The sequence below is a fragment of the Rattus norvegicus genome, chromosome 2, assembly GCF_036323735.1.
Source record: "Rattus norvegicus strain BN/NHsdMcwi chromosome 2, GRCr8, whole genome shotgun sequence".
In the NCBI taxonomy this organism is placed as follows: domain Eukaryota; kingdom Metazoa; phylum Chordata; class Mammalia; order Rodentia; family Muridae; genus Rattus; species Rattus norvegicus.
Window position 1 is genome coordinate 240,490,290 of NC_086020.1, and position 17,767 is coordinate 240,508,056.

A 17,767-nucleotide genomic window follows, 5' to 3' on the forward strand; every position below is an offset into this window, starting at 1 on the left:
GTTTTAGGTGCCCTAAGAGGAGCCAGAGTTACGTGCTCACCTTCTTAAAGAGCAAAATAAGCACCAGTTTGCACTAGAAATATAAATATGGGGAGGAAAAAACGTAAATGCCTTGTTTTGAAAGGATGCTAATTTCCCCATTCCCGAGTTTAAACAATGAGGTTGCATTAGCTATGCAAGGAACACAGACACAATTCCTATTAATTTAATGGGAGTTATGACTTCCATTAAGTTTAATAGGAGTCATACAGCCAAATCCCCACGTACCTTGCTGGAAATTCACGTTTTAGACATCAACTAATCAAACACACTGAAATGAACAAAAGTAGGTGATCAGCCTAGGCTGTGAAGTCACATGGCCTCCGTGAGTCGGCTCAGGAGCCCCGCAGGCATTTCCGGGAAGAAAAAGGACAAGAGGCCTCCCTGAAAACACCAGACTGAGCCTAGGAGGGCCACTGAACTGCACTCACCCCCAGCCACTGATGGGATCTTTGTAATTTACTGTGGTCATTTCAATTTTTCTCCCCTTTCCTTAATTCACTGGCAAAACAGATTAAGAAAACAAGACAAAAATCAAACAAATTATGTTCGAGGAGCTTGATCACCCCGGATTAAAAATGAATAAAATAAAATAAAGCTAAAAATGTAAATGTGAACCCCAAGAAAGCAAATGGTTTTACCAACTTCTGAATCATAGTAAATTAAAAAAAATCACAATCTTTTTCAAAATTAATTTTCAAACCTTACAATCTAGGAAGGGCCCGTGACTTAGTCACAGTAGCTGCCTAGCCTGTGGTGAGGACCTGGTACTTCTCACACTATTATCCTAATCTCCTGCTCCCTCCTCCAGCACAATGAGATCTTCCGGGATGAATGCAGACTGGCTGATTACTGGAAACCAGACGTCAACGTTCCCTGATTCTGGGAGGCTGACATGTGGTGTATGTGCATGTGTGCATATGCAGGCTCATGTGAATACATATTTATTGTACCATGTGAATTACAGAGACATGATTCTAGTGATCTAAAATGCTTTACTCTCGCTTCAGTTTAGCGGTGGAGAAGAATCACTTTTCCCCACAAAACTCAGACTATTCTGAAATATTAGTGTGCCAAAATAACTTTCCTAATTCATACTTATCCATAGCTACTGTTTTAAAAAAAGTCAATTTAGTCAAATAGCATTAGTGTAAAAAGCCACTTAGAAACTGGCTCTCAACTATATTCACCAGTATGTTCTCAGATTTTTCTAGATTTTTATAAGAATGTGAATCTTTATTTGCCATCTGCATTTATTACAACAGTTTTCTTTGAGTCTGTGATAAGCAACAGTGTAACCTGATTAATTACCTAGACTCAGAGCTCTGAGGTCTAACGATACATTTATCGCATAAAGGACTCAGCCTAAAGTCTGTATTGCCTGCCTTGCTGAACAAATGCTGCTTTTTGGAACCTGCACTTGAGCGAGCTCTCACCTGTCTGCCTTATACTTGCCAGGGTCCCATTATATAGCATAATTTAATTCCCTAGGACACAAAAAGTCAATTTACTTTTCTTCTTACTGATACATGATTCCACAGGGGGTTACTATGCTTATAAAAAAAAATGGCCAAAATAATCAAAGCACACCAGGTTCTCAACAGAACTACCTGGTAAAAGGCAAGATTAGCGCTACAGAAATATGAATCAATTAAATGGAAAGTTTATAAAACATCTCAAAGTATGGCCTTCATACAATCCCTGTTTACGCAGAGACACTACGATCTCAAAGTTACATTGTCTCTAGTTTGAGTGGGGGAAAAAAATCACACAATAAACTGGTGGGCAAACAGAAAACAAACAGCTAACCTTTCAAATCATTAGCTTTATCACCTTAAAACACTGAGTACTGAATTGGCTTTTATGGGTACACCCAGGAAGCAGTGAGGGCAGGGCGAAGTGAGGTGACAGAGTACCCCCCAGCAAGCACAAGGACCTGCATCCCCCACCCAGAGCTGGAAAGGTAATACAAATAACACAAGTGCCAGACTTTGCACAAGAAATGTGTCGTAGCGCCAAGATTTGCCTAACCACTGACAGACAGCTGGACAGACCCCTCACAAATCTGGAGGTCCACCTTTGATGGGTACTGACACAGACCGAATTCAACGCTACCCAAAGCCTCCGTCTGCTTCCAAGGACAAAGCGTGTCCACAGGAGAAAATGAAAGCCCCGAGGATGTAAACATGGCCATGAACTTGGGGTGGGGGGGGGTGGCACGGCTTGGCTGGGGCCTTCCCTGTCTTTCCTTAGTGCTATGAAAACTCTTACTTCTTGGATCCTAATGAAAGGGCAATGAACTGGCAAAAGCAGGTTAAATAATGCCATGAATCCAATCCTGCCCTTGGGCTTGGCACATCCCGGGGTGTCCCACACACTGCAATGCCCAGTTGAATCCCAATGGGTTCGTAAGCCCCCAACCCCAGCGAAAGAACATACACTCCCGAGTTAGAGGCCTACTGTGTGCATCTCTTAATCTCAAGAACCCACTCAGGTTCAACACCGAATAAAGAGCAAAGCGCGACAAACCCAGCTAGGCAACCTCCACGGAGCGGTCACGAGGACACCGGAAATGGTACAAACAGCTCTCATCTCTGCCAAAACAACAGTGAGGAGATGACTACAGACCTCCACTAAGAGCTTGTTATACAGACCGAAAGAGGGCCTGAGTTCAAATCACAGAATCCATGTAAAAAGTTAGGCATGGCACTGTTGGGGCAGAGACAACAGGATTACTGGGGCTCAATGGAATCAGCCTAGCTCCAAGCTCATTTTTGACACCTTGAATCCTAGAAAATGAGTCTCCAGGGTGTGACAAAACAGAGCCATCTATGTTGTCTTCCGTCCTCCACAAACTGAGAAGACCGCACGTCCCAGCATGTGCACGCACACAGACACACGCACAGTGAAAGGAAGGAAGAAACGGAAAAATCATGTAAGAAGTGCTTTAATGGCTGAGAGTTGGAGCTCCACTTCTGCCCCGTAGCCTGAACACCTAACTTTGATTAGTTTCTCAACGGGCATCCTCAGGTCATTATCTGATTTCTGGTAATAAAGGCGGCCAGTGTCGTATTCGACTCTTCTAAGACAAAGTTGCATGCCGCCGCCTACATGTTCCGGCAGTGTGTGCCCACTGAGGCTGCTCTTAAAGCCAGCAGTGTGAGGCCCTCTCAGGCTCTTTTTTTGCCAGTAGGAGGGAATTCCTTCAAAAGCAACACACCCCTAGCCTGATGAGGCAAAAATGAAATTTCTCTTAAGAGCGGATATGAATCCTGACCCGAGAGGTGACACTCGAAATAAAACTACCGAGTGTCATGAAGAAGCCTCTGCACGCTGCCCCCCGCAGGGCGAGGCGACAGTGCTGGCAGAGGGCTCTCCACCTTGATTGGAAAATTTTTCATTATTGGACTAATGAGCCGTTGGTCCGCACCTGGAACCTTTTCCAATGTATAAAAACACTCAAAACTAACAGCAGGAATTCAGACAGCGTTTTTCCCAAAAAAAAATAAAATACAATAAAATAAAAAAAACAGATGCAAAATTATAGACCATACATATGACTTTCACAGCAACCCGAGCCTGAGATTCATATTATTAAACTCAGGTTCCACCTGCTTATCATTATAGTAACTAGTTATTCAACACCGGACGCTTTCAGATTTCCTATCTTCACCTCCAAAGCAGAGAACTGTGTCATCTCTGAATGGAATACCAGCCTGCGTATAACTTCCAAGGGAATGTGTGTTCCGAATACAGAACCATTTCCAAACATCTCTAAGCACGTTAATCATTTAAATTACATCATTAAGTTGTGCTAATGTGCTAATCCGATGCGAGTATAACCAGGGAGACCAGGCAGAAAACACAACTTTAAACCAAGTCATAGGAACAATTCCGTGTGACAAAATGAAAATGTTGAGCTCCTTAAAAGTTCTTTACAAAGACAACAGACAACAAAGACAACAGACAATGGCTTTTCTAGGGTAGATACTTAATGTCCCTATCATTCTATCAATATGTAAAAACTGGAACTCTGAAAGGTGTACATAATAAGTCCAGTGCTTTACTATATTGAGATTTAAACAATCCACTGTATGTATGCAGATCTAAAAGATCTTTTAAAGTTAAGGTCTCTCAGGCTAAACACAGACACTGCCCTGATCTTCTAGCTGAGTTTTACTAGGTGGTATCCTCCCGCCTGGTCTAAAGAGCACCTGGATGAGGTTTTTTTTTTAATATGAGTATTAACAAAGACTATAAATAATGGGTATCAAAAAATCCATTTAGAAATTAATAAATGATAGTTTTCACTATTTAGAATTAAAAAAAAAATCAACCCATGAGCAGTGTACTTCTTTGAAAATTAGCTCTGAGATGAAAACTACACTCAATGATTATTTATAATTTACACATTTTTATAAGGGCTGGAGTTGTAATTCAGTGGTAGAAATATTGTCCTTCTTAAGTATAGGGAAAGTTGATATTATTCTTTAAAAACTTTTCATACTGCAGAGTATGGCTGTGTATTCATAAATGAGAAATCTAACTTCCCATGTTGCTCTAATATGGCTCAGAAGCAGAACTAAGGACTGGGACTTCAAAACCAGAGTTTGAAAGAAAAAGCTAAAGGCAACCAGAACGTGTTGAGAAGTATTTTTTTAAATGTATAATCTGATATAAAATACAAAATAAGGTGCCTAGCACTTTTTATACCAGAAAACAGTGTAATGGAAGCAATTTAATCACAAACAAACAAAAAAACAGAATTCAACGCCCATTTTTAAAATAACAAACTAAGAACGTAGCCACTTTAACACAAAGCCAGTGAGATCCCCAAGATTCTCCTGGGTTTAAGAAAAGATGACTGTGTCTTACCTTCGGTATTCGGTGAGAAACTGATTATCATGATAAACCAGAGACTTCGCATTCTGCAACCAGAAGACACCATTATTGATCCCTTTAAATATTTTCCTTGTATTCCTTAATGAATCTAGTTATAAATGCCCAGCTTCATCGAGCCCAGCAGTCTGCATCATTGATCCTCATATCTGAAAAAAACAAACAAATCAATCACTTACTCTAAGACCTTGGTATGTCGTCACAGCAAATGCACAAGTAACAAAACTCCCGTCTCTCCATTTCTTAACTGTGACACACATGCTCATTTCATATCCACGAAGGCAGCTACTCCTGCATACACAATGTCTGAGACGTGCTGACAAAAACTCCCAAAATGTGTAGACGTGTGTGTGTGTGTGTGTGTGTGTGATTATTCTAGTAATATTACCTTAGGAAAGCACGGAATCTCAGAAAATCATTTGAGGTAATACATCCGTCTCTCTATGACTTTAAACTTTTGATGAAAGAACTAGCTCTAGAACACAGATAAATGTATAAATACGTGAGCATTTGTTGATCAATGTAATTTAGTATTTTGTATAACGGATCGCAGAGCTGATGAGGTCATTTCTCTAAACAAAGGTAAACGGTTGATAACATGTGGGTGTGTTCATTTACAACACAGGCCATCAGAACGCCACCGCCTTCCTGCTAACGAGTCCCAGAATAAATGAGCAGTTAGTTACAGTCTCAAGGCAACTTTCTTTTAATGCTTTAGGTCTCACAGCATGGCTTTCTTGAGTAAATTGGGAGTTAAGATGAAAGGAACATCACCCAGTCTACTGGACCTGAATATACACCCACAGACTGAGCACTGTGTCAAGGGCATTGGGGACTTCTTTTCTTTTTAAAACAGCATCTAATTCTAGGTTATGGTGAAACTCAGGATCTTTCTATTCCAACCTGAGCTCGTAGGATCCCAAGGATAGACCACTGGGAGCCTTCCAGACAACTGGTCTTCTTTGGAGAATACTTAAGGAGACACAGAGTCTTACAATTCACATGCAATGAAGACAGCTCCCAAGTATACCTGAACCTCCCGGTCCAGCTATCCATGGTAAGGAAACCCTTCACAAGCTGCAACTGTGAAATTGATTGGTGTTTGCTGTTGGGCGGTGGCCAGGACTGGGGAATCGAACCCAAGGTCTAATATCTGCTAAGCAAGACCTCTACCACGGAGCTACCAACCCCAGTGTTAGCTGTAGACGTTTATAAAGTGGGAAGATAAAGCCACTTCTACTCCTTGCCTCTCTCAGGTTGTACACATGACTCAAAGTCTTGCTAATTTACATCCCATCGTTAACACACGAAAAGTAACAGCCAGGCAAGAGTCCCCTGTCCACCGAGCATTCTGTCATATCACCCTAGTTACTCATATTTGTTAGATGCTCCATGTACCACATTCTATTAGCAGTTCCCTCTATTCTGTCATGATGTAACTTCAATGGAAAAGCAGTCAAATTCTAAATGGTTTGAAACATAACATTCATCAAACTACAAAGGGATTATCACAGCTGTCAGCAACAGATATACCAAGAAGGATGTGAGAAACAAATTACTCTGAACCTACTCTCTAGCATTTGCATATAACAATCTACGACGGTCTCGGATGAAAGGCGACCAAGACATTTCTATTATAAGGAATTGGTTTTATCATGCCGACAGGTTAAGGGATAGAACTATGTCTATCTACACCCCTGTATATGCACATATACGCTTCAGCCTGTATTTTAGCTCTGAAGAGATTTTTAGGTGTGGTCATGACTAGGGGAGCCTTGGGGGAGCGGCAGTACAAGCTTTGCTATCAAAAGAAACAAAACAAAAATAGCCACCATGTTTCTTCCTCCTCTGAATGCAAATGACCCAGAAGGAAGGAAGCCATCAAAACATAATGCTGGAGACAGGACACCTTTCCATATGCAGAAGCAGCCAGCTCTCTCTGATAGTCTTCCCCACCGTCAGTCTCCTGTCCCAACGCTGAAAGCTATTCCACATTAGACATATCAAAAGGTGAGTGCTCACACACCCAACCGCTCATCAGTGAGCATCTTCTCACAGACTTCAATCTCTCCAGTCACCTGACCAAGCAGCTGAGAAAAACCTCAGTATGTGAATGGTATGTATTCATTGCCACAAACCAACGCTGAGCCAGCCTTTGGATGGCCCCATGCTCAAGCAAGGAATTCTGCCTCTCCAAGTTTGCCTTCCAATAGATTCTTTTCTCTCGGTGAGCTCTCCACACAGGCAGCTTGCCCACTTGCAACACTCTGAAACCCGTTTCCAGTTTCTTACAGCGATCCAAGATCCGTCTGTCTTTGGTCACCCACTGTTTGAAAGAGTCCTTGTTTGTGGGGAGAAAAGGAAGGAAGAAATCAAGAGCTGCTGTCTGCCTTGTAGGAAGCAGCTGCCAAGATAGGACAGCCTGTGAGAGGGAAAGGCAAGAGAAACCACACAACCAAGACCTCTATTGTGGTCTTTGGCCAGCACACTGACTTCAGAAGCAGATTTTACGCACTGAAATCCTGTGTACTCTTAAAGCTTGAGAATGTGAAGCACACTTTACAATGTACAGTCCACTTGACTGGGAGACCCAGTACAATTGGCTGTTTCTGGTAAATAGAAGATTCTGGAATGTGTAAAATTGTGGATTATTTTACTCGAATAAAGATGGAGTTCATCTGCCTGTACAGTAAGGAAAAGAATATCAAATTTATCTTCCTCGTTCTACAACCTATAACGAATCACTTTTACATCAAATAAAATTATTTCCAGAAGTTCATACTTTGGGTGCAGTTTTTGAAAACTAAGTCAGATTTTACTGCTGTGATCCAAATTAAAAACAACCCTTCACTGAACAAATGTTAATGAAAACCAAAATACTTACACACCACAATGAACTAAGAATAGAATGAATGAATGAATGAATGAATGAATGAATGAATGAATGAACGAATGAATACGGTGAAAGCTTTGTTCCCAGAGTAAACTGGAACCTAAGGAAACACATGGACGCTCCTGGGGCTACAGACCAAGCCATCACACCACCTGCAAACTCCAGCTCAAGGCAGCTGGCACAGCCTGCCATGCTGCTGCACACCTACAATCCGAACATGCTGCAGACTGAGGCAGGAGGATCACTGTTTAAGGTCACCTGGGCATAGATAGAGATAGATAGATAGATAGATAGATAGATAGATAGATAGATAGATAGATAGACAGACAGACAGACAGACAGACAGAAAACAGAGTGGCAGTTAGTTCCCAGAAAGCAAAATAAAACTTAGGAACAAAAGCAGAAATGGTCTACTGAATATCCTTCCAACAAACAAAAGATTACTGTGAAAAGTACCTCAGATTAACTACTTATTTGTGTTCAGATTTTCAGGAAATCTTTCTCCAAACACATCAGGAAGCAGCATGGCAAGGGCAAAGAATGGGCAGAGTGACACTATGTAACAGTTTATTTATACCTTGTATCATGTGTGGTAGGAAAGCTGGAGATGGCCTGGGACTCCTTGAACAGGCTCTAATTAGAATCTCTAGCTTCTGGCGGACAAACCTCCTGCTCTTTTGTCTCATTCTCCACAAGATCCCAGCTATTTCATCCTAAGTTGCTTCTGTGAACCACAAGCCATCGTCTACCCTACCTCGGCCGTGACCTCCTCAGATCTACACATCCTATTACTCAGCCATGTAAAAGTCAATTAATGTATCCCTTACTAGGGAGCCTTTCCCAGCTGGGGAGTGACTTCCAGGAACCCGGCTCAGCATTGTGCACATCCCAACAGCCCTGGACGGTTCAGACTCGGCTGTGGTTGGTAACCTGCTTCTTCTTCTTCTTCCTTTTGTTTAACAGCTGCAATAAACATCCCTGTGCCTTAAACTGTCAGCGAAATGACTTGAAAGGGAAGCGCCACTGACCAGTCCTCAGTCACGTCGTTATATGGCATAGGCCGGAAATCACATTTACAAGGACAGAAGATTAGAAGGCTGAGTTTCGGATAAGCATCATCATTGCTCCAACAGAACTTAACATCCGAGACAATCAAAGGAAAAGGAAATTGAACAAACATTTGCTGAAACGACTGATGAATGAAGGTGGGTTCTCCATCAAAAGCAACTACTGAGAACACTGGCTATTCAACACCAGGAGGGAAAAGAACCCTCTAAGTCTGTGACTGACCAGAGCCACAAGTCCTTGGTACTGCCTACACACTCACACTGCAGAAAATAAAAACAAGCCTGCACTGGGTGAGCCTGAAGCCGACACGTTAATGTATGCCGACTCTAAATGAAAGCCAAGGGTAGCTTCACAAAAATCAGTCTTTCTGATCTCATTTCCACTGTAAAACTATAATGGTTATCAGGCAGGAATAGAAACCCTAAGACAGCTTCCCAGCTCAGAAAGGGGTTGCAGGGGGCGCAGAAAAAAACAGTGTCCATATTTCACTCACATAAATCCGCAGGGGGGAGAGACCGGCCTGCCCACACCCCTCGACCCCAGGAAGTTACAGATTCCTATCAGCTTAGCTAAGGCTCAATCAGGGTTTTCAGTCTCCCTAAGTAAATTTTGTTCCGTCCATAACAGAAAGGTTAGCATCAGCCCTCCTCACTCAGACCTGAGAAAACGCCAACAGCTCTGGGAGGTTTTCCCCAATAGATGCCCAGAGCGAGCAACCTTTCTCAACACCCGATGCTTCTTGCGGCTCTGAGTTTATTTCCTTCCCTTCCCAAGGACAGGATTGGGGGTGGAGGTGGCAGAGCCTAAACCTTAAAACCACGTGGCCAACCCGTAGTCCCCACCCTCTCCTCGCTCCCTGTGCCTAATCCCAGCAGGCAAGGGTACCAGTACCCGAGGTGCTTTCTGACTCTTTTCCGCTAAGGTCCCCTAAGGGTCATTGGTCTTACCCTTTATCGAAACCTCCTCGTGGTGAAGGACTAAATCCTCCTCTGGAGCCCAGAGGAGCAGAAAGACTTCGGGAATTCTCCCACTTGCGTCTGCTTTATGCTATGATCTAGGAGTCTTGCTGAGCCTGCAAAAGAGGCCGGAGCTGTGGCCACCAGGCACGGTCGGTCGGGGCAGGCTGCCATCCTCCTCATTAAAACCCATCCAGTTGAAATGACAAAAACAAACAGCTGTCATTTTCAAACCAGTATGGGGGACATCTTATGACAGCCCAGAAGACTCGCAACCTAAGTTCCAAACAGAAGTGGGTGGGGCGGCGCAGCCACAGAGCGGGTGCAGCCACTTGCGCCCTGTACGCCGGAAAACGGACACACTCCTCAAACTTACTACTTGAAAAAGAATGTTGTTTTTTAACCAATGCATTTTGTGCTTCTTGTTAGAGAGTGTTTGGAGGATACTGACAGGGTTCTTGCTGTTATTGCTCTTTTCCTTCTTGGGGAAAGGAAAAGCTATTCTGATTGAATGGCTGGCTGATTTGGGGTTTTTGAAACAGAGGCTGAAGTAGGTCAGACTCACTGAGTAGCTCAGGGTAGCCTTATCTACCTCCCTCTACCTCCCAAAGTCTGGAGTCACGGGGGTACGTCACTACACCTGACCCAGAAAAGCTATCTTTATGTACGTGTTTATAATCTGTTTGTAGACCGTGTGCATGTATCCCTGTTCCCATGCATGTGTTCCCATACACCCACATATGTGTACACAGGCCCTAGGCTGACGGTCAGTGTCTTCTCCATCTCTCTTCCAGTTACTATAGAGGCAAAGTCCTTCACTGAACCTCTGAGCTTCTTCATGCCTGCTGGCTGACCAATCCTGGCTGGTCCAGCTAACCAGCCTGCTCCAGGATCCGCAGGCTCTCCCTGCAGAGTTCTGGGATTAAAGGCATCACACACACCCAGTGCCCAGGCAGGTTTTGTTGCTGTTGTTGTTGGCTGCTTGGTTTTGTTGGTTTTTAGCTGAATACCCAAGAATGGGCACCAAGACTACAAGTAAGATGGGAGAGAGGCCCAATCAGTAATCCTTGTGAGCATACAAAAGCTCGCTGCTGGGAGGGTCTGATCCCAGTGTCCTTGGCTACTTTTCTGACTTCACTCAGCAGTCTGACCTTGACCACTACCCACCAACCCGCCCGTGAGCAGGTTCTTACTGAGCAACCTCTAGTTGTCACACAACTGAGGGAAAAACACACGTCGTCCAATGGGAGATCACCCTCCAGGTCAAAAAAACACGCTACATGAATAAATTCCGTGAGTAAACAGCCGTGACGGCCTAGCAAAACAAACATGTAAACAAATAAAAATTAAGTGAAACTCGACGGACAAACCACACAGTTTAAAGTGAGAACCGTGCACACGGGCTGTTCCAGAGCAGGTCCAGCAAGCTGGGAAACAGACCCATAGTCTAAAGTCACAGGGCCCACTAAGGAAGTGGATCAGATGAACGCACTGCCTGTGTTCTAATATAATTTACTTTCGAATGAAAAATGTAAACAATGTCACTCTGTTATTATGAAAGTGCTGAAAACCAAGAAGAATAATGAGTTGATTTTCAAAATGTTTACAAGAGCAGAGCTAACATCCCTTAGGTAATGATAACTATGTATTAACTTAATTTTTAGTATTTCCAGTTGAGCTCCCTTAATTTTACCCATTTATGTTGCTATTTAAAGCGCTAACAATTACATGTTATAAATTAACAAATTATTCCAGACTGATAAATCTCATGAATCAAACTACCTGGGAAGTGGCTCCTAAGTCAGAAAAACAAACACAAACATTTTCTCCAACATAATTAGCAATGCGCCTTAATTATCCTAGAAGTCGGTAGTCAAATTCCCTCTTGGTCTGTGTCTACAACCTTTAAGTGAAATCCTAACAGCCGGGCCCGCTGTATCTCACAACACCCTGCCACCACCAGAGGTTTCTCTGGGGTGATGAGGTATTCTGAAAGATGCACACAAATCATCTTTTAAAATATAAAAGTGACTTTAAAAAATATCTAGCAGGAGCCTGGCATGCTCGTTCCTGCAGGTAACTCCAGTTTCCAGGAGGCTGACACAAGACTACTTCATATTCAAAGTCAGCTTGGCCTACGCTCTCTCAAACAACAAAGAGCCCACGAGCAAATGAACTAAAGACAAAGTAAAGCATAAAGCTGAAAAAAAAGGAAAAGATCGGCGTCCAGCACCACAGGTTTGCAATAAACTAGTGAGCAGGCTAGCTCTCCCTTGGAGACTGCCGCTTTATACAGCACTGAGCGATTCTGAGCTTCTTTTACACTGCAGTGGGTCTCTTTTTTTTTTTTTTTTTTAAGCGTTCTACCTGCTTCTCATTGGCTAATGAGGAACTCCCAGACCGTTCTGACCTTGAATGCTGAAACCAATGCTTTCCTCTTTATTTCACATACTAGTTAGTCTTGGGGGTTCTGAGAGAATTGTTTGAAAAACACCCAGACTGTGATTAAATTAAAACTTTATGGAGAACTAAAATATGCTAGGAAATGTCAAATAAAGAATATGCAAGACAAGTGATTACTAAATTCTTAGAACTTCGCAGTAACAAATATATTTCATAGTCAAGTTGGAAGGGAGCAACAGAGTTTCTTCATGGGCGTCTCTCCCACATGTATACTCAGATGGCCTGATACCAACTTCATTTGTCACTCGAGGCTGAGAGGCACACTTAACCTGCCTCCTGGGAACTGGGACCCTTGACAAACATCTGGGTCTCTACTTCAGCAGCTTATAGGAGAGTAGGAAAAGTCAACAACTGTGTACTTTTCAGATTTTCCCAGTTGCAGCCTTCTGGTGCTGATTTCACCCTAAATAATATGAAGGAAAACATTCAAAGGCTTCCGCAATGTGACTAAACTCCTATAGTATCGGCAGCTACGATACATAGGGAGCCTGGAATAATCATTCCATTCACGTATTCTACTCTCCACCTTTCCAGAACACTAGACAGTCAAAATCAGCATGTCAAGAGGGACTTCAGGGAGGAAAAAGCCCTGGAGTGAGGTCCAGCCCTGGAGTGAGGTCCTCTTAAGTCTCCAAGTTCCCTCGTAGTGTGTATTCATCAATGTCCACAAGAACAACTCAAATTTATGGGCTTCGTTTTAAATTTCTAGAGAAAAGGAATATATCAAATGTTTCTAAATAATTAAATCCACTACCAGTGTTACAAGAATCCGTTTGAGTCCAAATAAATGAGCAGGACAAAGTGTTGTCTCCCAGAATTAATTCCAAAGAACAATGAATCCTAACATAGCCTTGCCTAAAGACTGTGAACCTATTGTAAAAGTTTAAAGCAATGTCAGAAAGGAATTTGTCAACATGTATCTTCAGAAATAAATGCCAACTCTGTCCTTTTGAACAGTTGTTATATAATACATTTTTAAAGATTTTGTTGAAAATTTTAAACATTAAATTAGGTTAGTGCGTCCCACTTAAACAGTTGGAAGAGGCCTGAGGTTTTGAGAAAAGTGATTTTCAAAATTAAATGTAATTTCAGAACCCCTGGTAAAATGTCAAATGACACACAGGAGACAAAGTATCAGTGTCTTACAAAAAGCAAAAGAGGGCTATAAAAGACTGACAAAAACTCACTCAATGTTTAAACAACGTTACCAGACTTCCTCATTTGGTGATGAATTAATTTATTAATTAATATACAGAGTATATGGTGTATACATAGTATAAGGACTTCTAAAACACTTTAATTAGAGAACTTTGAGGGAGCAATTGTTTTATCGTTGCCTTATTACATACAAGAAAAGAGGAAAAATGTGTGCGGGTCTGATACCTGTGATCTCAAAACTTGGCATGCCAGAGAGGTGTGCCAGCCTGGACTACAGAGTGAGAGCCTGACTTGGGGGCAGGGTGGGCACACAGTGGGTGTCTTTAGTCTCAGCAGGAAGACCACACATAGGGCCAGCCTGGACTACACAGTGAGACCTCCATTCTCCAAACCCAAGGAGCTGGTGTGAGAGGAAGGACCCATAAGGGCTACTGATAGTTTAGATCCCTTGCATCTGAAGTTACGATCCGTGTCATTCTAAAACCACCAGGTTATATGCAGGGACTCTGGAGCATGGTAGCAAGGATCAGGTAACATCATCTGTCAAGGACCAGAGAGTTAAGGCTGTAGGAGTCAACAGTCTGTGTCACTACCCAACCACTGTGTGGTGAAGGTTAAAGGACTGAGCATGGCTAGGTAGCAGCCTGGCTATGGCTGACCCACCCTGAAGATGCACAAACTCTGACCAGAAAAGGACTGAACACTCTCAGGCCTGTAAAGAACACGTGACTACCGGAGTCTGCTGCCATCACCTACCCCCTCAGTCTGCCGGCTTTAGAAAACTAACCATTCGCCATGCTGGTGAGAAAACCCAAACACTACTATACTGACAACAGACAGTCGGGGACAATGTTCCAGACAAGAGAACAGAGGACATCATCATGGCAATCTTACTACTTTGTAAGGCTCGGGAAAATGCAAACGCCATCAAAAGAATGACCAGGGCCTCAAAAGTAAGGCTCTGGGAGAAGACCCTAGGAACTGCCCCCTACGCATCATGGGAATGGCTGCTGGAAAGGTAGCTTCCAACACTGTTTGGCACCGCTGTCTCTTCCTTGACCACAAGAGACACAGGATCTGTCCCAGTTACACTGGGAAATTCATAAATTCAAATTTGCTGAAATTCTAAACATTCTACAAGACCGAACCACTAATATCACCCCAAATAACTATGAAGTCATAATTGGGATACAAATGATTATTTTCAGAGCTCTTTATTCCTAGATGCACAACCAGCCCTTATTTTTTTTAGCAAATGTGACTTTCTGCAAAGGTAATGTCCACTAAAATGCAACGAACTATAACACACAACTCGTAAGGGTAACATCTCAAGCTACAACAGGTACCATATAAAAGTAAACAAAGGCTGAACTTTTCTACAGTGTTATACACATAAGACAAAGAAGAAAGGAGGTTACAAATTCTTAATAAGAACATTATATTATGGTAGTAGTAATCTAGGTGTTTTACTGGAAGTAAAGTGGATTACTGGAAATGAAGTTTTAAAATGTCCTTTCCATTTTAAAGATAACACGAAATGACTTTTTTTCATGTCTCTGGCGATAAGTATAAATTTGCCACACGTTTAAAGGGTGCCTTCCCTCTTCCCACCCAGGCTCATGAATTAATAATTCAGTGCCATTAATACAAGGAGATAAATGATAAAGAAGGTTAAGGCTCATGGGCCAACCATACACACACACACACACACACACACACACACACACACACACACACACACACACTTCTGCTAGCAGTTAATATGTCCGGACCAATTATAGCGAAAACTTTTAAACAGTTTCCAATAGCGTTTTTTACAATCTAAGCAGCGGCTTATACACACACAATTTCACAGGATACATTCCTAATAAATCTCCTGCTGGCCCCAAACAATCATTCGAGGGGATTAAAGCGCAACAACTGTTAGCATTAATAAGGCTTTGCAGGCTATGTATTAAAGAAGCCTCGCCGCCGCTGTCGGTCCCTGGAAAACCTTCTGGCCCGGCACACTGAGTAAGGATGAGTAAGACCTATCTTAGACTGCTAACCTACACTAAGAGAGGAACAAATTATCGGGAAATAGAAAAAAAGAAAGCCCTGCTTTCACAGCGAACGGTTGGTCTGTGTGTGGACCTAACTTATTAACTGTAAGTAGATAGGCAAGCACACCGCTGACATCAGCTCACCCTCGGTGTTTAAAGCCAAGGCTCCCCTGAAGCACTATTTGAGTTTGGGAAAGATGGAGCTGTGGTTTGTAGTTGCAGACTTTGGGGGTTTGTTGTCGCTTATCCCAAATACATAGTGTTGCCTCAATGTGATAGATAGATAGATAGATAGATAGATAGATAGATAGATAGATAGATAGATAGATAGATAGATACGTACATACATACGCAGACAGACAGACACATAGATAGAAAGATAGAGATATATAGTAGCAACAGGAAGCTGTAAGTAGGGTCTGCAAGAAAGGATGAGGATGTATTAGGTAGAAAAGACAAGTTGAAAATAAAAATTAAAAATCACATTAGTAAAAATCCACCCCAAGCTAACTCCAAAAATATTTAATCTAATGCTCTGCTTGCTCAAATTTATTCACTCGATAAATTGCGAATACGTCTTTCATGTTGACGTTACTCCAAAGTCTTTATTTGTAGGAGACCTCTCTCTCTCTCTCTCTCTCTCTCTCTCTCTCTCTCTCTTTCTCTCTCTCTCTCTTTTATATGTAAAAGTATTTTATTCTGACCTGATACAGTTATGCCAAAGCAGCCAATCAGCAGGCCCGGTCTCCTGTCACCAATTGTTGCATCATGTTGACAGCTGGATTGGGTCAGGTTATGTCAACTCTTTAACTGAACTCTTGGAAATTTTATTTCTTAAGCTCTTGATTAAAAATTGTCAACTGCCAATCTTTCTTCAACCTAAGTCTCTTGGGAGTAAGAGCCTGTGATCCAAGGACCTTGGCAGGCTGAGGCAGGAGGATGGATAGGACGTTCAAAATCACACTCACCAAGACTGTACAACTTAAAGACCCTGTCTCAACCCAAGGAAGGGGGAGAGACTGGGGTCAGTGGTGGGTGCCCGCCCAGCAAGAGACAGGCCCTACCTCCACACTCCAGCACCACCACCAGACAAAAAATCCTTCCTGAGGACACACTTGGTAGGAGGGACTGAGCTGGGTATCACGGGCATCCAGGAAGGCCAACAAAGTCGAGGAAAAGGGGCAGACGCAGAGCCCTGCAGTCAGTGTGTTGACGAAGGTAAGTACTCCTGGTGCACAGCCGTTCTTGGCTGTAATCCTGATTGGATGTAATGAGGAGGGAACACAGCAAATATAAGTCAGATTAATCAACGGTGGGGAAAATAGCATCCTAAATCCATTTATCTTTTATCTCATATCTAAATGTGAAAATGGCCAGTCTCTCTGCGTTTTCCAGTGTGTAAAGATCTGGTCTGTTTGATTCATGTTCTCAGACCACACTAGGCTTGCTTCTGTGTGCGTCCGCACCACATCTAACTCCTCTTCCTCCCTGCAACCCCTCGGCCACTTGCCCTTTGCTAGAGAACATCGTTTGTCCCCTATTTAGGTCCATCACTTGGTTTTCTCTAATTGGAGCTTCTGTGCAACCTCCAAGACACTAGGGAACGATGCTATTTTTAACCACGCTACAATGTGCTCGCTCGCGAATATCGAAAACTATCTGAAGAATCATTTTCAGAAGCTCATGAGCTAATTGTAAACAGACCTCACGGCTTTCTCATCTATCACGTCATAAAGTGCCAGATACCATTCATAACATAATGCCTGGCAGGAAGCAAACCCACAGTAAAGACTCTGAAAGGAAGGCAAGAAGCCAGGGAGAAAAGGAAAGCAAAGGAAGGAACGATAGCACGGGATGTCACAGGCACGGTCAGGGGGCCATAAAGGAAGTCAGTGGGGTTCAGATGCTCACAGGTACAGTAGGGACACATTTCAATCTAAATTAGAAACAAATTTACAGAGGGCTTTCAAAAAAGGTGTACTTTTTTTCCTGGGGAGGCCTATTTTCCAATTAAACACTGAGGAGTACGCATGAACAAAACAGAAATGAGTATTCTGTCAGAAAGATGAATTTATTGGTATCATATAAATTACCACCTTATCATTCTCAGCATCAGCTGGAGTCAAACAAACCCCTCCAGAGAAAAAGTAGAACCACTGCATCTCCTCATCTTAAGGCTGAGGAATCAGAGAGGTACCAAATTATGACTGAAATAAAGCCTGCAGCCCTAGTCCAGGCCAGGAGAATCA

At 42.7% G+C, this 17,767-nt stretch overlaps 1 protein-coding gene across 57 annotated transcripts in view; it reads right to left on the reverse strand.

Annotated features, from left to right (window-relative positions):
- The window catches only part of Adgrl2 (adhesion G protein-coupled receptor L2), a 631,071-nt gene that overhangs the window by 134,114 nt on the left and 479,190 nt on the right, over positions 1-17,767 (reverse strand). For 56 of the 57 annotated variants that reach the window (XM_063281223.1, NM_001302210.1, NM_001302212.1 and 53 more), the window contains 1 exon segment: positions 4,915-5,087. In XM_063281223.1, the coding sequence (XP_063137293.1) occupies positions 4,915-4,987 (73 nt within the window). In that variant the 5' untranslated portion in view covers positions 4,988-5,087. 57 annotated transcript variants of the gene reach the window in all.